At 35.8% G+C, this 23,187-nt stretch overlaps 1 protein-coding gene across 1 annotated transcript in view; it reads left to right on the top strand.

Moving 5' to 3' along the window:
• Nucleotides 1-3,110: 3,110 nt before the first annotated feature.
• The window catches only part of LOC113229614, a 74,253-nt gene continuing 54,176 nt past the window's right edge, over nucleotides 3,111-23,187 (top strand). Inside the window, exon 1 of the mRNA XM_026463273.1 lies at nucleotides 3,111-3,567. Coding sequence (XP_026319058.1) covers nucleotides 3,207-3,567 — 361 coding nt within the window. The 5' untranslated portion in view covers nucleotides 3,111-3,206. The remainder of the gene's footprint in view (nucleotides 3,568-23,187) is intronic.

Here is a 23,187-nt window from a genome sequence, read left to right as displayed (position 1 = left end):
AAGATTGAATATATATTCCAAAAAGTAAATATAATCGGAAATTCAAAATCAAAGAAATATAATTATCTAGTGAACAAAAAAGATTCCATATGACTATTATTCCAATGGTGAATGTCGCCTGTTCACATTTCCAATAACAACGAAATTAAAACATTGAAGAAGTTAGGAAAATAAAATTTTGGATGGGCTATTACAACAAATGGCTTGGTAAACAACACCTCAGTAAAGATTCTTTGGGAGCATCTACGACCGTGTTTGTTCTTCGGCGGCGTTCTATTATACGGTGCGTAAACAAATAATTTATAACTGTCCGCTTAATGGGTCTTCTTAACGCGATTTATTTCAAAATACAAAACAACACTACCTGCTGTATTCTACTAGTAATGGAAAATTATAAAAAATTAATCAAAGGTTAAACGGAAAATATAGGCCTGAAGAATAAAAATATCTTTACACAAACAAATCGACATTTGTAGAATATAGAGATATTTATAGAAGATATTTTATCAATCGCACGGCATTTTTTTAAAATTTATTTAATGCATTTTACAATGGTTTATTACGTACATGCAGCTGTAGCTCAAAAAGCACTAAGGGTTTATTCGTCCACAGCGATTCGCTCTAACAAGAATTTAACAATTTGAAGAAGTCAAAATCAAAGTCATAAGAAAAATAATTTATTCCATAAGTAAAATTTCGAAACTGACACTGGTCCAAGCCTAGTGGCCTCCATTAAGGAAATATAATAGAATAGGTACAATTTTTACATTTGAAAACGTCATTTTTTAAGCTACCGCTCGTTCACTACGCTGACCTCCCTGAGAAGATCGAGCAAGAAACTCTAGGGATTGCTCTTTTTAAATAAACTTAAATGCTATGGAATACACTTTGAATCATAATTGTGTGGAATCTAGACTCTTTCTTTCCATACATCTTTATCTAACACATACTCTTCAGTTTTGTAATGTGACTTTTCAATTAAAATACTTTTAATGGTAGTTTAAACTTAAGAAATTGTAATCTTAATATATTCTCCGGAATCTTATTGTAAAAACGTATACAGTTCCCCATAAAAGAATCGTTTACCTTAGTTAAACGAAATCGTGGTGCCATGAGTTTGGACTTACTTCTAAGGTTAACATTATGGATATTTTCGTTCTTAATGAAATTATGTATATTGTTACGGGAATACAACAAGAAATACAAGTGTTTTAAGAAACGATATAAAACAAATATTTATTTTATTTTATTACATTTATGTTTCGCAATTCATAAAAATAGACATTTGGTAAGGTGGTGGTGCCAGTGACCGACAAGCACGACTGTTCGATACTTTTTTAATTCATTTTTAATGTTACGTTTGTTTTTAATGTTATTGCCAAGTGTCAGACATTGGGTGTTCATTACTGGTGAGTGTCGATTACTGGTTAGTTAATTAGTGGATATTTGGAGTTCATTACTTGTGATTTCAAGAAAATCTAGTATAGGTGTTTTTAGTAATAATTATAATAGTTTTATTTATAAAACGTACTACAGCATAATCGTTCTTGACGATTATATCCATCAAGTAAACTAATTACTATTGATCTATGCTTAAAAACAAAACAGTTGTCCCAAATTTAAAGATGCACTTCCCTTAAAATATCGATCATTGGTACCATGACACCAGTTCTGCAAAAAAATACAAAATTGCGAAATATAAAGAATGTTATAAAGGATAAAAGGGTCTCATAATACTTGGGTTATGCAAATATCCAGCACTCTGAATAATTTTCGTTAGAAATATTTTTTTACGGCTTTTCATACATTTTGTATCACAGCGATGTCGATATTTTTTATTGCTGATGCAAAGTTGCTCAATGTCACAGACAAGTGTCTGTGACATTAAGCAACTTTAGACGTGGAAGTCTACGTCTGTTTTAGAACCGTGTACGTTTATGCATAAATGCGTACCACTTATGTATGTAAATATAATAAGTATAATTAGTCAACGTTGATGTTGACGCAGTGAAGACATTTCGCCATCGACTTTTAGCAAAACGTAAAAGTTTTACAATAAAAGGAATTAGCTGTGGTGCTCCGAACCCGCTTCTTGGCTTTCAAAACAAAACTTTTGCTCTAATCTTATTTTTAGTTAAAAAAATCTTTTTGTGTGCAATGATGCAGGTGTTAGCTAGATTAGGTATTAGTTTTCTATACGGGGTAACAAATGCCAATAAGTTTTATTACGAAGCACTCGCTAGTTTACAGCAAGTGCCAACTACCGACTACCAAGACTTGAGCCTCGATTTTATCTGATTTTTGCTTTTATTATGATTCTGTGTTGTTTTTCAATAATTTTTTATTTTGAATTTAAAAGCAGAAAGAATATCCTAGACATTCTAAAACTAGCGAGCTATCTCTCTGTTCGCCGTTCTCTGAGTAACCACTCTTGTTGTACTTATTTGCTGAAAAATAAATGTATTGACCTCTATACCGAATATATTATGTTTCAATATATTTACTGTATTCGATTTTATTCCTTTCTATTAACTTTATTTGTTATTTGCGGACATTCGAGTCGCACAAAGAAACAGACTCCTACTGAAACATTTACCTCATTAACTTTGATAAATTTATATAGAATACAAGCTACAACAGGTTATAGGAAATAATTAAAATGAGCCTCTTATTTTCTTTCTTGTTTTATTTTATTCGCTCGGAAATAAGATTTTGCAAGAACTTTAATTATTACAAACATTATAAGAGACATAACAATATGCCAGCCCACATGAAAATTAATAGATTTCCTAAAAAGCAAATTTTTGCTCTCAATGTACACAATAGAAGTTTCCGAATTTTCCGATATTTTCTTGACTTCCAATTACAATAACAATTTAATGGGAAAGGGACCGTGGGGAGCATTTGAGACACTTGAGAGGAAACTTAGTAATTAGTAGATGAACTTTCTGTAATCTTTTCAATCTGCGCAACATTGCCTTAATTAAATTGTATGCCTATATACGATGTATGTATATATACTTTAACTCAGAGATGTTATTGTTACAGGAACATTAACGAACAATCGTCAAAGAAAAAAAAACCCATACGAGTAGAAAGCAGAAGTGCCCAGAAAAGAAATCGCCGAATCTTCAATCGGAAGTTGAATAATGTGGGCGGGCATGTGCCCGACGGGTGCGCGTGCGCGGCTGTGTACTTAGCGGGAAATGCGCGTGTGGTGGGGGGCGCAGGCGGCGCTCAACATGCGTGTGTGGGTGGCCACCGTGATCGCGGCGCTGGCGCTGCGCTCGGCGGCCGAGCCCGCGTCGCGTCGGCACCCGGCCGAGTGGCACACCCGCGACCTGACGCACTCCCGCCCTCTCCACGAGCTGTTCGAGCCCGACGGCCCTGAGGCTCCCGTCGCGTTCGCGCCGCCGTCGCCGGCGCTCCAACCTTCTGCACTGCGCAAGGAGCGCCGACGTGCAAAAAACTTTAACAAACGCACGCCCCGCCTCCCTTCGGAGATCGCGAGCCAAATGATGTTAAGAGCATCGCGCTCTAGTCGACCCTACGATGTGCCCCAAATAGGTAAGTAGCCTATATGCTTTAAATCATGTACGTGAATAAACATTTCAAATATCGTCAGAATGATTGTAATAGTCATTTTGAAATAAAAAAAGACAATCCTCTCTTCATTATGTAATAATAGACAAGTAAACTCGTTTATTTAAGCTTATTGCCAACGAACTAACTTAGAGCTCACGTCGGGCTTAGCAGTGGCCCTTGTGGCGCGCTGTGACTGTGACGGCTATGTGCTGTTGACACGACATCAACACCTCATCGCCCGACTCGTCTACTAAGTAAGGCGAATAATTAATTGCTATGGTGTGCAATGTGCACCTTAGATTCTAGCTGAACTTATTAGATTCTTCGACCATGTCATTAATTTATTATATTTTGTTTGAATATTAAAAGTCTAATATTATAAATATAACAAATCCGTAAACAGCGAAGGACGGTAAAGGGTGCTTACAAACTGCGATCACTCGTTATTGGAACTGGCACCCTACCGGGCGGAAAAAGAAAAAATCGTCAATGTTACGCTCACAACGACCTAAAAATACCCCAACAATGGCTTCGGCCATCCTCTGTGGTCCGGTAACGGTTCTGTATAACAATGATGAATATTCGCTCACGCAATTTAATCCAAAAAGAGTGCACGTTGCTGAACACTTTAAAAGTATGACGTAATTATTAATCACATATAAAAGCTACGAAAAGCATTCTACGACAAAAAATGTGGTGTATATCTGTTTATGCTACGTGCCGCACATTGCTGTAGCACTGCGCACTGCTGCCAACAATTGAATAATAATCACTACATACACGGCAAAGGAATGGAATGCACTGCCGAGATCCAGGTTTCCCGAAAGCTACAATTTAGAGCTATTCAAGACTAGAGAGAATAGGAATAGATTTACTTATTAGACAAACGCGTAACACCGTCGGCCACTCCGTCGCTTAACATCATGTTAGGTAGGTCAGATTGTGGTCAAGCCTTCCACCATTATGTACTTATATATAAGGTATTTAATTCGGTTTCACCTTCTTGTAAACCTTATTTGTCATATTAGTATGGAAATGCTTTTGGAACCCTTAGCCTCGTTTAATTTATCTCAATATGGAAAATCGGTCAAGTGTGATCAAATCAAGAGAAGCGCTCTGACCTGAGCCCGAATAGCACTCGTTGAACATTCTTTTGGGAAGATTTTAAACCGACTTTCAAAAGAAGGAGGACGTTCTCAATTTGACTGCATTTTTTTTTACGTATTTTAAGCGATAACTCCGTCATTTCTGAACCGATTTTGATGATTCTTTTTTTGTTAGTCTTTCTAAGGGTACCTTCTCATTTGAATTTGAAGAAAAAATATTTAACCTCTAAGCGTGGTAAACTAGAGCATGAATCCGGTTTCGCGCACTTTCCCGTACCTGATTTCAATAAAACTTGGCAAATAGATGTAATTCCACGAACTTTTGAGGTCGGTTTTTTTAGTACTTTGTGCTGAGATTATAAATTTACATTAAACATACAAAAATAACGTCAAAACTTTAGTGTCTGCAAAAGTCGAAATAAAATCAGTTGTAGGCTCATCATTATCATCAAGTCGTGGTACCCTAATGGTTTGACCTACTGCCTCTCAAGCAGAGGGTCGTGGGTTCGAATCGGGGCTTACAACTCTGAATTTCTCGGAATTATATGCGAAATTTAATTTGAAATTTGTCATGAGCTTTTCAGTAAAGAAAAACATTATGATGAAACCGGCACGTCGTATTATTCTCACTCCTTTACTGTTTACGCGGTCAGACTTTGGAACGCATTTCCCTTTACTGTTCATGGTAGTAAATCCTTAGCTGTCTTTAAAATGAGAATCAAGGTGCATTATTTATCCTTTGTTCCATCCATTTTATAGATATTATAATATAAAATGTGTATTTATCTAAGTATTTATATAGTCTGTTGTAATTTAATGTTTTTGCTATTGTTTTTTTATAATTATTTTACAATATTATTGAACTTTATTTTGTCGTGCACGTAAATCCGTTATTGGAATTATTGTGTCCTGTATTTTGGTCTTTAGGAAGAAATACGTTTTAGAAATAAGCAGTGCCTTTTGTTTGTGTTTGCCGCTTTACTAAATGTGATTTGTGTTTTCCTGTGCAATAAATAATTAAATAAACAAAATATTCCACTGCTTAAACAGGAACTAAAACATTACAAACCCGAACTTTAAGGTTGCGGTCAAGTGACCCATCACAATGATCGGAGGAATTATATACCTCTAGCATTGACTAAAAATATAATCAATTTCATGAAATTTGTTATTTGGCGACAGTGAGAATTTATAAAAGTAGACCAAGGCCAGTAAAAGGAAGCTAAAACAATGTTTATCAATAATAAAAATAAGAAGAATAAAAACAACAACAACATTAAAACAGAGAAACTGGAAGAGTTGCACGTCGTTTTATTATAGTTCATTAAATCCAATATATATATATATATATATATATATTAACATAATCTAATTTATTTTCTTCTTGTTGGATTAAATAGATACATAAATTGTTATTATTGTTAAAACATAATCGTAATGTGGCGTGTAGCACTATATTTTTTTTATGATTCAATGTGACAGGACGAACAAGTCGTACGCCTAGTAGTAAACGACACGCCTCTCCATAACAGTTGCAGTGCGCTCTGAGCTTTAAATCGCAAAGATCTAAGGGGCACTGGCACTGCACCCATCACCCTGAGTCATAAGTTGAAAAGTCCCATGAGCATGAAATTGCAGACGTATAGGACTAGTCAACTTCTTTCTCACGATGGCGTATTGTAAATTGCAAATATTGAAAAAAAATAAAACAATTCGCATAGGTGTAAATCGCCGTATTTGTATTTTTAATAAACATAAAGAAAATAAACAAGTATTGTAAAATTTCCATTGAGTAACGGTTGAAAAGATGTACAAAAGGGGCACTAATATATATAAATATATATAAATAACGACTTCGAATGAATGTAATCTAAAATTCGAATCTAAAGTGAGTCACATCAGCTAATGCAGTAGAGTTCCTGGTAAAAGAGTTCGTCCAGGGAAGTACTGCCACCTTACCTATTTCTGCCGCAAGCCACCTCACCTATCTCTGGGTGACAGGCGCAGTGGCAGTGCCCCTCAGATGTTTAGAAACTAATATTGTTGATTGATTAAATTCTATACTTGTCACAAACCGATAGTATAATGGCCTACTAAGGCATTGGTCCTCTCTTCATTTGAGTTTGCTTATTAACATAGTTATTTAATATGTAATTGTAATACTAACACTTTTATGAATCTATTGTTGTCGGAAATAAACGCATTTTATTTTATTTTTTTATTTTTATTTAAAATTTGCAAATTGCTAATTTTGCTATCATGAAACAAAAGCTTTATACAAAAGGTTATTATACTGTTTCTGCTGACTTGGACGACTAAAATCCACGCTAGTGCTCCGTTACGCTCTTTTTAATTATGGTAGAAGATAAATAATGTAAACGATAAATGTGAACAAATGTATATTCATAAAGATTAATCGCTAGAGTTTCTTAATCATACTTCTCGAGGGAATCTGCCACACGAACGAACAAATAGTGCTAAATCAATTTGACAATTTGAAGTGTAATTTCCTTGCGTATAAAATATTAAGAATTTTTGAACTAGCTAAGGCAATGTACGCCATCACATCAAGCTACACATTGACATATCTTGTTCCGTTGCACTGGAGGCGATTTTCGAACAAAAATGTATAGTCTGATCTGCGGTTTTCCGTATATAACTAAGATTGCTTGTTAGAAATTTTTAACGTACTATATATACAACAAAATAAAGTTCCCACGGCCTGGGCCATGTCTGCCCTTATTACTCTCTCTTACATTAAATATGATAAAACTTGACAGTGACTACCAAACCATATCTGAGAACAACCACTTTTAAAATTCTTCTCAAAATAATTCACAAAAGGATTTCACATCTATGCGAGATACGAACACCTGTACTCGAAAAATCAATTTTCTGTTACGAAACGGTTTGAGAATAAGGTTATAACGGTTTGACAATTCTTGGTTATCAAGTACTGGTCTCTGCTGGAACATGAACTGACCTTCAAGTCTGTTTCATTGGCTACAGGAAAGCTCGCTAAAGAAAGTCAATAACATTATTGTAGAAGGCTGGTTTAGACTACAAAGATATTCAATTTCTCTATTGGCAGACACTGACACATCCTGCCAGGGGATTGGAGGCCTGTTGGAAAGGGAAATCAAAAATCATTTTACGTAAAACTAGTGCGAAGTCTAAAACAAGACTGACACTGAAACAAGACTCTTATATAAGCACTAGATGATATACCAGACAGACGTAAACAAGAATGATTATGATTTGTACAACATTAGACATGTATTAAATAATCGGAAATAGTCTTAAGAGTTTACATAAATTGGTAGATATTATTCAATCTGGAACATGTTCGCTACCAACATTTGTACCCAATCAACATTATCTGTAAAAACAAAGTATCTGACTAAATGCCGAGAACGAGTTAATATATAAATACTCAACTTGACCTCGTATCTTAGAGCGGTTACACACATCGACTTTCAGCAGCGCATCTGCAGCGATTCAGTCGCGGTGCAGTAGCGATGCAGTCCGTAACCGTCTAACTTTACACACACTCGCGACTTAAGCAGCGGTACAATCGTCATGCAAACGCGATACATGTTTTTAATAATTCAACATAAGCGACTGCATCGATACAGTCGTGCGTTTGCATCACCAATCAACCAACATCCTGTAAATCGCAAGTGTCACGATGCAATTGCACGCCTAACAAACGCGCGTTTGTATCGTTGCTAAATCTGCTGCTCTTTATAGCGACCCTTTACAATCAGTTCAGAAATACCGTTGCTTAGGAAGCAAGGTTGATGAATATAACGATCACAGTCTTGAGATAAAGTACAAAGTTGAGCGAGAAACGACTTTTCTATAATAAAAAAGTTTTCGTTAAGCCTGGTCCTTCGAACACGGTTAGCACGTCAATATTTTTTCTCTGCTTTGGACGCAAGAGAATTAACACGAATAATTATAATTTCGTCGTCACGTGCAATTGTATCCAAATTCAAATAGCCTATTGAAAGTTATCAAATATTAGTATTTGATAACTTTCAATAGGAGACGGTTTTGAAAAACAAAAGATGAAGACTCCTACGACTTTGCATCAACAGTGCCCTTCACTTTACCTAACCAGTGCAAACGATTAAAAATTATGTTTACAACTTTTTCAGTACATTTTTTTGTTATAAAACTTATTATTAAATCATTGTCTCTGGGAAAAATGTGGCAACGTTACCCTAAAAATCGAAAGATATCTGTAATATTTTTGGAAGAAATCATTCAAAGCAAGAATACCTGGCATCGTATTTGGTTGAAGGGCAAGTTTGGATAAGGAACGTAACGAGGGGTGTTGTAAGTATCGTTTTGATCAGTCATCATTCGCAAGTATACTTGCGATTACTATGTATACATAGTAACTAAAATGTACAAATATATGTCGGATAAACGTACTAGAAGACGTAGAGGGGAAATTCCCTCGTCACTAATTGTGTCAGGAATTATTTGATAATTGGTCTATTCATTCTTCGTTATCAATTCGTTAAGCCGGCGGCGAATAATAACGTCAAATTGTTTAAATTTAGAGCTAATGGGTTTATAAGTGCACATCACAATCAGCGACCTGTCAAACTTCTCTTCCCCACCGAAAAACTAACACTTACAATTCTCCATTCGGTGTTACCCATAGATATAGGATATGTAACTACGATATGTAAGATCGGGTACCGATGTCGCCACTTTTTAGCTGGTGTGCAATTCAAGCTTTACGCTTTATTATCTACTACCATAACTTAAAGATTTTGATTGGGTAGGGCCTAAAACGTGAAAACGACGTAACACAAGTTTAAAATTTAACAAAATTAAACTTACAGTCACTTGAGTAAGAGTTACATTACAATATTTTAGTATTTTTTTCATCCCGGTTCAGCCATTCACCATCAGGTGGCGTTTTAGTAAAAGTGCTACTAGTATATAATAGCTAACTATTACACGTTAGATGACGCTGAAACTCATTTTTCGTTACACTAAGAACTCACGGAGCGGTTTTCACCCACGTCTGCCGCGGGACCGCGGCATCTGTAGAATATAATAGTTAAGTCTGTAAAATTAGTAGCACATTTTACGGCGCGTTTTACGCCTGCAGTGGTGACGGTTGCTCGTGGTTGCTGCGGAAGGGTACTAGTAGAACCGCGCAAGACGCGATCACCTGCGCGCTTGGCGGCCGTCGTCGCCCGCGCACTTTGGCGGTCAGTTCAGGCGCAATGTGGTGCAGGCGCACGCGGGGTGAGTTCTCTATTAACCGCGCGACTTGCGGTTAACTCTCCCTAACTTCACGGTCCGTTCCACAAGCAACGGTTTCGTTCTCGCAACCGCGGCGGCTACGTGCCCGCACAAATTTGCAGGGTCGTGAGTATTGAAATAAAACCGCGTAGCATAACCGGCGGGCGCGGATGGAAACCGCTCCGTGAATTGTTAACCTTATTAACCTTAAACTGACGCTACTCAACGAGGGATGTGGTCCTACCTAATCGATAGTTAGAAACCATGAGACCATGTGGCATTTAATTTTTTTTTTTAATCCATTTTTTCATACTATACCTACACTGGTACTGGTGTATTATTAAATTAATATAAATTATTATTATTTTCTTAATGGCGACCACTAGGCTTGGGCCAGTGTCAGTTTTATAAGAATATTATAAAAAATATGGTGATCGTCGCCAGTGTCAGTTTTCCATTATACGTTACCACGGGTTGGTAAAACTGTCACTGTCAAGAGTAAACTCGAACCATCAACGAATTTGATAAATTTAATTATATTGTTTTTTTATGAAGGATTTATGTAGTTTTCTATAATTGTTTCTAATTTATTTTGCATGCACATGTAAAATAAAGCCAATTTTATTTTATTTATTTTCTTAATTGAATTTGCTATGGAAATTTATAAAAAGTCAGAAATAATTTTTAAAAAGCCAATTTTTCGATTTCCCTGCAGCTTCAATCCAACCTCTCCTTCTTCTATTTTGAACACATTGGAAAAATTAAAAATACTCTACGTTTAATCTACGAGTATAATGGAATTTGAATATCTAAATTACCTAAAACACATACATTTTTCTTCAAGCAACAGCAACATACAAATTGAATGAAAAATGAAATTGAAACGGTTGTCCGAAATATAAGTTGTATTAAAGTTACTCGAAATAAAATGTTTGTAATAATAATAATAATAATAATAAAATAAAAGAAATCAATTTAACGTGAATGCTTTTCGCTTCCATATTTTAGGGACTTTAATTACAAAAATCATATAAGAAATTCAAATATTTCAGTAAACATTTCTTGTCGATAAACATCAGTCATCGTAAACGAACATCACTATATTTGAGTCTAGTTGTAATTTCTATGGAGACAAAAATAAAACATTGAATTATAATAGAAATAGTAATTAAAAATGCAAATAGCCTTTGGAATGTTATCTCACTGGTTTTAATATTTTTGTTTTCACTCCAATTTTTACAAGGTGTATCGCTACAACTTGGTATTTTCACGTTTTACGAGAGTTCTTGTATGTACAACGATCGCCATGTCACTGTGGCGATGTTTGTAGTCGTGTCACCTCGATATGATCATTTTGATCATGTCGAGGCGACACGAACCACGCCCACATACCAATTCTCCCCTTTTTTTCTATATCTATGGCGTTACCAGCTCTAAAATAATAATATTACAGTCATTGATTTAGCGAATAAACCAACTATTTGATATTTTTTATAGTCAGCAATCAAGTATTTTAATAACGCGCCGTTATATATAACACGAGTGTATATTAATTCGGTGCTATGCTATCAGTTTACAAGGCAGAGTAGTAAATTAGTATTAATTCTTCAGACTTAAAATAACTTCAATTTAGAATACTGCTGACCATTAAAATTTAAAAGAATGTTATACGTAACCCCTTAACGGGAACTAATTTAGAAAAGATTATGCCCCTAATCGGTTCGACTGAGAATCCAACCTTCGCACGTAGCTCCCAGAGGCCTCCGCATAGAAACCAGGGTGGTCGACAAAGCGAAACTCCGTCGAATTATAAGGCATGTGTTGTTGAATGAAGGAACCAGAAAGTGAAAGGAAATGACTGTCCTTCTCACAAAAAGAGGGTGGGAGCACTTTGGATAAATTTGTGTGCACGTACGGTTCGATTGAGAACCGAGGCACCACGTTCTGCCGCGAACGTGTACCACTTACCAATTCCCACGACCACATTCATTCTTTTTTCTCAGCAAACTTTCTTCTAAATATAGCTTGCGACGGCGCGGCCTCCACTCCGTAATCACGTTATCTGGTTTTATATCCACGATATCTCATATTCCTCGTAAATAAGCGCGAGGCATGACTTTCTGAAAATAATTTTACGCAAAAGGTAGTTACAGCTGCCAACCCCTATGCAATAATAATAATAAATAATAAAAAGCATTTATTTTGCATCGCAATAGCAAACAATTTTTTGTTTTTTTTAACCTGTCTTTATAAAGTATATATCTAGTATAAAGTATGTATCTATATAAGTACATTTTTGAAAGAAAACATTTAATGAGTTTTTCGATATGGCAAAAATACCAAGCTTCTCAAAATTGTGACAAAAGAATAGCCTGAGAAAATCGTTATTTTCGAAATTACTTTTAATGATAAAAAAACTTTTTAATAAATTCTGCTTAGCTTTTGACAAATAGAACTCTGCCTACATACAAATAAAGATGCTGCTAAATACCTGCCTCAGTGGCCGAACGGTTATCATGCTGGTCTGCCGCGCAGAGGTCCCGGGTTCGATTCCCGGACCGGTAGACATATTTGTATGGCCTATATTTATTTCTCTCGTCAGTTGGGTGTAATTTGTGGATATCTATGTGTGTATCCATGGCACCCGCGACACAGGGCTTTCCTACTGCGGGGCTATGAGTGTATTCGAAAAAAATGTCAGTCTATACTCGGGCGCTCCCTGCACTATTTGTATCTGTGTAACAAGAACTCCGAGGGCTCTAGCTAGGATACCTAGCGTTCGAAGTTTGCTAATTTTTTTGAGACCACTAGTCTGGCCACGGGAGACCATTGTAAATCCATTGAAACTCCATCGAATTGTAATAATATATGTTATTCTGGCAATAGCAGCTGAGTATCAACGGAGTGTCAGTGGAATGGCAGTGATGGCATTCATTTAAATAAAATTAAAAAGACGATTATTTTCCCACAAAACATAAGAAACACAATATTTAAAAGACGAATAGAAGCAATTAATTCAATCACTTACGATCGATGTTGCCTTACTAAAGCCATCGTGGAAATTACTGTGCACATTTTATTTTTATTTCATTTAATCAGCAATTTAGTCTTCAAATTACACTGTACCACTGAACAGCAGAATACCAAAAAATAGCAATGGCAGCTCCATTGCTAGCCACAAACAAGCCTTAACTGTTAGCAGAATACCAAACGTACAAAATTCTAAAATGGACACTCTATCGACACGCAACGATTTAAAATTACCAGAATTGGGCCCTGTTCCGGAACCTGGACTTGTACTGGGACCACATCAAGTAATAGTCAAAGAGAATCGAATAGAATCAAAGTGAAGAGTTGTAGATATTAAATTTAATTGCACAAATAAAAATATGAAACGTCAATATTCCGGTCACGTCACTTATAACTGGAGAAGTACAAGACTATTAACATTGATCAAAATTGTCCTAATAAAATTGATCTTACATTAAAATAAGTTCCAGTTTTAGAATTCATCAGAAAATGTTTATTTTACGTCACTGTCTGAGTTCTGTAAAAAGATGATCGTTAAAATTATCTTTAACTTATATAGTTTGTAACTCAACTTCTTCCTGTTTGATTTTAAGAAATGGTGTGTTGATAAAAATTGCTTATATTTTAATGAACATACATTCTCTTTTAATAAAATCCTAGTTTTTTTCACCGTTTTCTGCTCGTTACTTGTTTTATTAACGAACCTAACTAATTAAGAGGTATATACTATATGTAGATACGTAAATGTAATAATATTCGTGTTGTGAGCGCTGGTCAATGCCGCTGCGGCGACTAAATTCGTAAACTTGGTACCTCCATTAATGTGAACTTTTGAGTAGGCACGAAAATCAGAATCACTAGAAATACTTTTGTATGACAATCTATGATTATACCTTCATTTTATAACTAAAATAATTAATAACTTTTTATATAAAAAAAAGAATTCAAAAGTTTTATTAAAAATCGGTTAACGGAAAGTGGGTGAAATCCAATAACCCGGATTCATCCTTTAATTTGCCACCCTTAGAAGTGAAAAATTTTCTTCAAATCTTAACCACGGGACCACGACTGAGGTATCCCCTTTCCAACAAACAACAGTATAGAACTCCTTGTGAAAAAGTTCGTCCAGGGAAGTACTGCCATCTCATTGCGTTCCGGTTATAAAGGGTAAGGTTGCTGATGAAATTACAGGCACTTAAGACTTAGGAAATGAAACTATTTTTCCGGATTTAAATCGCATATATTTGTTTTTTCAAAAACAAATATATTTTTTCAAACAAACCGAAGTTTCGGGCCCTTTACAGGTCCTATGGTCACGGTTGACTGAGGTGGTACAGTCTTCAACCAGTTATGTCTAATATTGATGCAAACCACCCTATTTTTTCACTATAGTTACAATAGTTATTAATTAAATACCTTATTTTTAATTTTACAAAGAAAACTTTCCAATTTACGCTACATTAAGTTTTACAAATTATTTTATTGAATTAATTTTTATTAAGTTCAATTTATTATTAATTGATAATAGAAATTAGAATAAACTAAAACATATTAATTAGTACTGCAGTCTTTTGTCTGTTTGGAATTTTTCATTAGAGGAAATACTGGACCCCAAACTGGTGGTACGGAGAAACCATCTTCCCTGTTGAAATTAGGATGTTTTTTTAATTTCAATGGCCTCTCGCAGCATCCTGGGTAGATAACGAACTTCTTTTGCAAGGACCTGGGGTTTGTCAAACTTCATTGAATGTGTAGGTTTATCCATGACATGCTCGCAGACTGCTGACTTGTTTATGTGACGGTGTTCGACATCAGCTATATGTTCTTTGACGCGGGTGGAAATACTTCGCTTTGTTTGTCCAATATAAGAGAGACCGGACTCACAGTCAAGCTTGTAAACTCCTGCATCCTGTAAGGGGATGTTACATTTCACGGGTCTCAGAAACTGAGAAATCTTCCTCAGGGGCTTGAAATACGTCTTGATAGATGCACGCCTGAAGACTCTTCCGATCTTGTCTGTGACACCTCTCACATAAGGTAACTCTGAGGGACATGCAACTTTGCTATGGACAGGCGTGTCGCTTAGCACCAGGCCGACGGCTTGTTCGTCCCGTCGTTTGGTATCATGAAAAAAAACAGTCGAATTGATAACCTCCTCCTTTTTCTAATTCGGTTAAAAAGAGCTATAAATATCGTTTTATTAAAATAATATTGAAGTGAGATAGCGACCGTTTCAAGTAACCATTTTCAAGTAGGCTTATTGGGTAGTACGGAAAGATAACTTAAGTCAACGTCAAACTCCGCGAGCAAAGTTACTTAATAATAAATGGGCTTTAAATTTCATTCGTACATAGAAGCAAACTAGCCGACCCCGAAACTATCCCATGACGTAGCTTGAACTCTATCTAATTAATATGAATAACGGGTTCTAAAGTTTTAATCTAAAATGCAAACCATGTAAACAAAGCCTTTTATTCAAGTTATGAAGACCCTTCGCCAAGGCTGAATAATAAAAACTCGCTTGAACCGTCTAATTTGTTAAACATTCTTGATGACGTTTGAAAAGGTATGCCGCGATCCACCTAGGCTTCATTTATTTCTTTTATAAAATGAAGGTGCTAATCAGCACCAACGTTTTCGTGATTTTTTTTAAATTAAATGTTACTAACAAAGGTTATTAGCACACCGTTCAATTTTAAGGCATAATTAGTAAATTCACTTACCGATATGTTACACAACTTACTCCCACGTAAAGTACCTAAATGTGTTTGAAGTTAACTCATTTACGTAAGTCACGAGTCCAATAAATTCAATGTAACATCAAAGCGTCGGGTCAGATAAACTTAACCTTTAGAATTCATCTAATTATGCAAAATTTATAACATAGTACTGAAATAGTGGATATTAGGCTTTATAAGATGTTATTATAGAAATAAAAGTTCTGTTATACCACCAATATACAAATGAATGCAAATTCTTTGTTATTAGAATGCAATCAAATACTGATAAACTTAAATACTTATAACTGACTTCAAAAAAGGAGGAGGCTCTTAATACAACTTTTTGTTTGTGAATGTTACTTTGTGTACGTATATTATTCCGACATTTGTGAACCTATTTCTATGAATCTTTTTTTTAATGGGGCACTTCCGTAGTAGTCCCTTACAATTTTAAAGAAAATATTCCACCGGTGGCAAATTTGGGGATGAACCTGATTTATTGGATTTCACACACTTTCCGGTAATCGATTTCAGTAAAATTTGACCAACAAATGTAATTCCACAAACTTTTGAGGACGATTTTCTTTTTATTTACTACCATGCTTTAATGTCAGTTGTCCTTATCACAATTATTGGGTAAATCAATATTTCTGGTTCTTTACAGATCCTATACAGCTGACTGAAAAACATATATACGCGATTTCCATTCGAAAAAATAGTTTTATTTCCAATGTGAAGCAATCACGAAAATCTAAGAATTCGATATGATTTACTAATTTGTTATGAATTGCAGTTATGTACAATAAATACCTAAGTAACATATTACATATAAGTAAATGCCTAATTAATTTCAAAATCTAAGGTAGATTTCTTGTACTTTTTCTTCTTATTTAAGATCATTGATCTTATTGACGCCACTCCGTATAAACTTAAACTTAGCCCAACAGAATTACGTAACCTCCAATCGTACAATTATGAACGTGAACAAAAGCAAACCCGTCCGAATCCGGCCATTAAGCGCTATCACACGGCCGTAAGTAGCCTCAGCGATATTTGTATTTCTCGTAGACGTATCTATGTTATTTATATGTCTCCCTATCTTGAACGAAAGTCCGTGTAGCTAAACCCACGCTTACAAAAACTAATAACATTACTTCTGCTTGCTCTGTACACTTGTAATTGGATTTATTTTTTTATTTTTAAAATAATTAATTAATCAGGAACCATACAATTATGACCAATAAAAGTCGTTATCCTTTAATGTGTCTGTGTTTTGTCACTCTCACAGAATTAGTATTATATTAAGTGTTTAATTCTAGACAAATGCAATGTTAATAACAACAATATACAATACTTAACACGATACACGATTACGACAGATATGCAATTAGAACTTAGGCCTTTTCAAGGCTCGTCACTCTCGAGTGAATTGGCATTATTAGGCGTACATGCTCCATTGTCAACCTCATTGTCACTTTCCATCACGTGAGATGGAAGTCAAAAGCACACTTATTTTTTTATTAAAAAATATTACACATTACATTACACGCTCAACCCATTCCACCTTACGAGTATAGGTCCACATCAAATGAACTGAGTATGTCAAATTATCATTAAGTATGAATGGTTCCGTCTACCGAACTGGCGGTGTGAACTAGTTAAGCTCTCGATTTCGATAGACCACGTTACCAGCAGTGCTAGCTAATATGTTGCAACAAATAACGTAAACTATATTTACAGTTTAGTAGCATTACCTTTCATTGATCAAAATAATGAGACAAAATTTACGAGTAAAATAATTAAATAATATAAGACAAAGTATCTGAAATATAATACCAGTTTTAAAGTTTTTTTTTTTACACAAAGCATTCGTTTTTCATATACAGACACTAGGTGCGTACCTATTACAGATACCATTCATCACACCATATATAGGCACTCTATGAACTGAGCAATGTTGTGATCGAACTCATTTGTAGCGGCAAGAGAATAGATTAACGACACTAATTATAGAATCACCGCTTTCACGCTGCACGCAATATGAGCGTTGCGTGAGGCATTTACAAAATTCGTCGTATTCTGACAAGGCCTCCATAGTGCTAAAAGCATGATTGGCGGTGGGTGGTATCGCGGCCGAGCTCCTTGGGGAGTGGCAAGACGTCTCGTCCATCAGTTACCAGCAACAGGTTCATTAGCCACTTCCGACAGCCTTACAACACTCCACAGCACCTGTTAACACCGATAAATAGCTGAACGTTCTCCGAAAGCGCTCTAGTAAATGCCAAATCAATGATGTCAAACATATTCGTCGATTTCAACTGCTGTTAACACTTATATCCCAATATCATCCATCACTCGTGCCAAACCGAGATCTGTACACGAAGGGTTTAATTTTTCACGCAAACAGTTTTTCCAAAGCTACTATGCCGCCTGAAATCAGAATAATTCGTTGAAACTATCTACTCGTATATTTTGCAAATTTGATTCTATTGTGTGTTCTATCTGTTCATGCAAGACTATATAAAGTTATATTTTCTCCTAGGTAAATCTTTCGTGAACTGTCAGAGCGGTTACTCACGACGACTTTTAGCAGCGATGCAAACGCAGTGCAGTCGCTTTACACACGCGATTTTAAGCAGCGATGCAAGCGGGCGACTGCATCGATACAAACGCGCGATTGCGTCGCTTCACTTGGGATTTATAGGCGATTGGATCGATACAATCGCGCGTTTGTATCCATGCAATCGCGCATTTGTATCGATACAGTCGCGCGTTTGCAAGTTTAAAAATCGCCTTGTGTAACCACTCTTGTAAGAAAGCTTTATGTTGACAATGACCCAGTCGGCTAGAGCACATAATTATTTATGGTAGCCAACAACGGAAGAAATTTAACTCAGTACGCACAAAATGTTATTCTGTTGGGTACTATTACTATGGAAAAGTTAAATCGTCACATTAAGGAAACGATTACAGCTTCTTTTCGGGTTATGCTCATCCTTTCTCTTCTTGAAAAATATGTCGAAATGTTTTAAATAAAAATGTAAATGAGAAGAATTTACTCAAAACATAGGCGAGTGGTGAGTTAAGAGTTACAACTACACTAACAAGAGAAATAAGCTACCCAGATTAACATAAAATACAATTAACCTTTTCCAGGTTATGTCCATTCTATTCGCTTACCGGATTTCTAGGAACACTGTAACTACTCGTAATACACGTGTGTAGTTCAGGGAAGCTGTAAACACCCACACAATGACCCTTCCCTACTATTTAAAAATATCCACCCTCCGTTCCATTGAGGATTTTTTATGTCCAATCCATTAAACGAAGCATGAGGTCGTATTAAATGTGCGTCACATTACCGCGGAGTGCAAGGCGATGTCTGTCACGTTTAGACATATTGCCTATAAAATGTATCCTTAGAAAGGGTAAGTAGAATTTGACTAGGATAAATGCTCATTTCAGGAATGCAGTAAAACCGTGTAGTAAAAGTAAAACAGTGTTCTGGTGTAGTCGTGGTCCATACTCACTAGTAAACTCAATTGACGCTTATCAAGCGTGATATTGATTTATAATGTTTACTGTAGCATTATATGTAACCACAAGCGCTCGAAATCTACTGAGGTACAGAAAGCGCTACATTAACCGTACTTAATATTATATACATGTAGATTACGGAGCCACGAGACGCACGAGGTATACAATATGCAAATTAATTAAGGTCATTTTATAATGGTTTTGGAGATCAAACATTCGTTGTTATTCGGTATTAGTCGTAGAAGCTTTTGTAGACGGCTATTTTTCCAGAAGGTGAAGCTATGTTTATCTACCTAGTTATTTATTCATAATGGATCAATATTTTTTTCCCCTAATAAATTAGGTAAATATTTGAACGGAAACAAAAATTACCTTTTTGAAATTAAAAATATAGGTAAGCTATTAACACTGTACTTATATATACTATTACTATACGCGTGTATTTTTCCCAAAAAAATATACCATAATAATAGCTTTCAGCAAAAATTCAATATAATCTAGCCTTGCCGTAGTTCAATGAATGTAATAGACATAGTCGCTTTCTCTCTCTAGACGACTTTTTCATTCATGACCGTAGTTAAGGCGGGCTTGGCACAGGATAATTCTCAAGTTACCACAGATTCAGCTCATTGATAATTTTGTTATTGCAAAAAGCTTTTATTCACAAAAGTTTCCAGAAACAAACAGGGTACAAAATATAAAAAGAATGAGATAATACGAGTAAAATACTGTACCTATTTTATTAACTTTTTAAATTTAACAAGTGTTAGGTTATATATGGTAGTCGTGTTTATGCGCGTATAACATTGTTATTCGGTGGCAATAAAGTATCCATTATTGTTATTAAATGGTAAGTTATTGACTGTAATGTAAATTCCACATATGAAATTCCACACAGAACATTAAAACAAAGTAGCCTTTAAACCTTTATCAAGTACAAGTTTGGTCGTGTATGGAGTACTGTTGTCACCTGTAGGACAGTTCTGCCCGATACGTTACCTGCCTTGGACACGGTGGAGCGCAAAGCAAAACGACTAATTGGCAAAGACTCTCTTATCTAGTCGAAACTTGTAAGTCTCGATCACTGCAAAATGTCGCCTGTTCGTCGGTTTTCTATCGGGCACACTTAGAAGAACTCATTCCTCTTTCGGATCACTAGGAAGTCCGGAAAAATCCATCCTTATGTTATAGATTTACCACTCATTCGCTCGAAGCGCTTAAATTCGTCCTTCCCGATGTGTATGGCAAAGGAATGGAATACACTGCCGACATTTGTTACTTTACATACTTTATATTATCATTACGCATATGTACGTATACGTAGAGATTTTTGGATGTAGACGTTTGTTACTGAACCAAGCCAAAATGGTTGGATTATACAGGTGTTATATTGCTTATAAGCTGACTCGGCGCGTCGGTTAGAATTTTGTTGAAATCAATTAACATAACATAACATAATCTTTAGTGTTTAAAACACACACGAGATTAGGTGTTCAACATTTGTATTTCTTACTAATCCAATAGATTATGTCATACTTGCCGGGCGCCACCAACGACGGTTCCACAACGGCCTGCGCCGAAAATAGCCACTTTGTGTTTTATTACATTCTTATTCAGCACTTTCCTTTATTTTAGTCTCAAATAATAAATCTAACAGAATCCCATCGCAGTAAAAATGAGCTATTCAATCGAATGACTCCGCTATTTATGTACCACATTTTACTTTCAAGGACAACGGGAACGAATAAATACTGACACGGCAGCATTTCAGATTAATTGTTCATTTATTCAGTAGCTAAAGTGTTGATTTCATAATAAGTTTAACTTCGAAAATTCTGAGTAAACATTTTCACTAAAAATGCACTGAAATAAATAATTTATTCCTTGAAACTATTTATAGTAGTATCAGTTTAATGGTTGGGGGGTGAAAAACTTAGAAACGGCGTTGCGACCGTGTCCGATCGAAAACTTTGCTTTTATTTCAGTACATATCAGGTGTCCACCGTAATTTGAGAGAGTATCTTTCCACTTCTACGACCTCACGGCAACAGGTGAGCGGCTCGGCGCAGGCGCGGCGCGCGCGTCGATACCGCCCGCTCCCCGCACGCCGCCCCGCCGCCGCCGGCACCCATTCACCATCGCACACACCCCTACCACCACTTGCACTAATACGCCAACTCCTACATATATACCACACCCGAACACCATTTTCGAAATTGCAACTAGACAGAGCTGACTTCACGATAACAATGAAACGAAACTGTGCGAGGAAACATTGCTAAGCCAACACAATGTAAAATCAAATGCAAACACAAAAACACAGTGTTAAATAAAAAAACGATTTACTTTATTTTAATAATAACTTTGCATTTCATTTTCATCATTGGAAATTTTCAAAACTAAACCTAAAGGGAGTGAGTGAATGTAAGGCTAAGGCCTAGGACACACAGGTAAAACTAAGGTTTTAGCAATAAGAATAACATTATTAAGCGCAATTTAGCTAATAATTATGCAATTCAATTAATATGTATTTATTGCTTTTCATAATTTGAAAAGTGTCCAATATTCATAATCGTAGGATCTATTTAATATCGTATCTCAATATTACGGTGCGACATTTGTACAAAACATAAAGCTCACACGTGATGTGACCGCAGATGGAATCTATTTAATCGAAAACTTAAACCTTAATATAGTACAGACACCGAAGCTTTTACGAGTTTCTCTCGCTGCCGATTTAAATATAATTATGAGTTTTTTAAAATAATATCAAGTGACGGAACGAGCAAGTCGTGCGCGTGATGGTAAGCTACACGCCTGTCCATACCAATTGCAGTGTCCTCAGATCTTTAAATCGCAAAGATCTGAGGGGCACTGCCACTGCGGCCGTCACCCTGAGACGTAAGTTGACATGATCGATGTCCCCGTCAATTTCACCAGCACCCTTGATGATAAGATAAATTTGATAAGATGAGATAAGATAAATTTATTTAAATACAACTATATATGTATAATACAATACAAGGAAAACAAATGAAAATAAAGTTATGATAGTATTAAAATAAACAATAAGAAAGGAACCTAAATTATTACTTTCTCTCTATCTTTATCACATTATTAACCTTTAAATAGGCACTTTAAGACGATACTATTCGTTAAAACAATAGATAGCGGAGCAGTGGAAGGGCGAAAAAAGCGGCACAACTACGTGGTTCACGTCACGTCCTAATGTCGAATTTTCCGGAATACGTGCATGCCGCTAAACACTACGCTCATATCTAACGTCTTCGTAAAATACTTCTCCGCTTTGCTAACTATTTACGAATACATACCTAGACATACAAGCAGTGATTTTAGCATTACTGCATTCCGATTTTAAAGGGTAAGCGTGCTGGTGAAATATCAGGCACATGGAACCTGTCAACTTGTATCTCAGTTGACGGGCGCAGTGTCGGTGCCCCATAGATCTTTGCGATTTAAAGCTCTGATTGGCACTGTAACTGCTATGGACAGGCGTGTTGCTTACCACCAGAAAAGAAAAACAAATAATACACTAAAAACGTAAGATGCTTTTGAATTCTATATTTAGACGGTATGAAAAATAATCGTAAATATAAAGTATTTCGAGTAGTTAAATATTTGTTAATGAATTAATGAAAATAATAATGAAAGGAAGATCCCAAATGAATTACAAATGAGGAAACAAATTCAAATATTTTACAGGATTAGCACTTTGTCTTAATAAATTTAGCATAATTTCCAAAGGATTTTAGCGTCTATAATTAAGCTACATCACCGGCTGACGTTACTTTCGGGAATCGGCAAAAATCGAAACCAATAATAGATAGGTGTCGAGATAAGCCAACGCAAGACGATTCCTAATCCATCAACGCTTCTTTTAGGTACATGCCACCATATCCGATTGCTCATCAAAAATTAAG

This window comes from Hyposmocoma kahamanoa, unplaced genomic scaffold (assembly GCF_003589595.1).
Source record: "Hyposmocoma kahamanoa isolate Upper Pololo Valley unplaced genomic scaffold, ASM358959v1 62, whole genome shotgun sequence".
NCBI classification, from domain to species: Eukaryota; Metazoa; Arthropoda; class Insecta; order Lepidoptera; family Cosmopterigidae; genus Hyposmocoma; species Hyposmocoma kahamanoa.
Note: the sequence above shows the minus strand (reverse complement) of the source record. Positions and strands in the feature narration are given on the sequence as shown.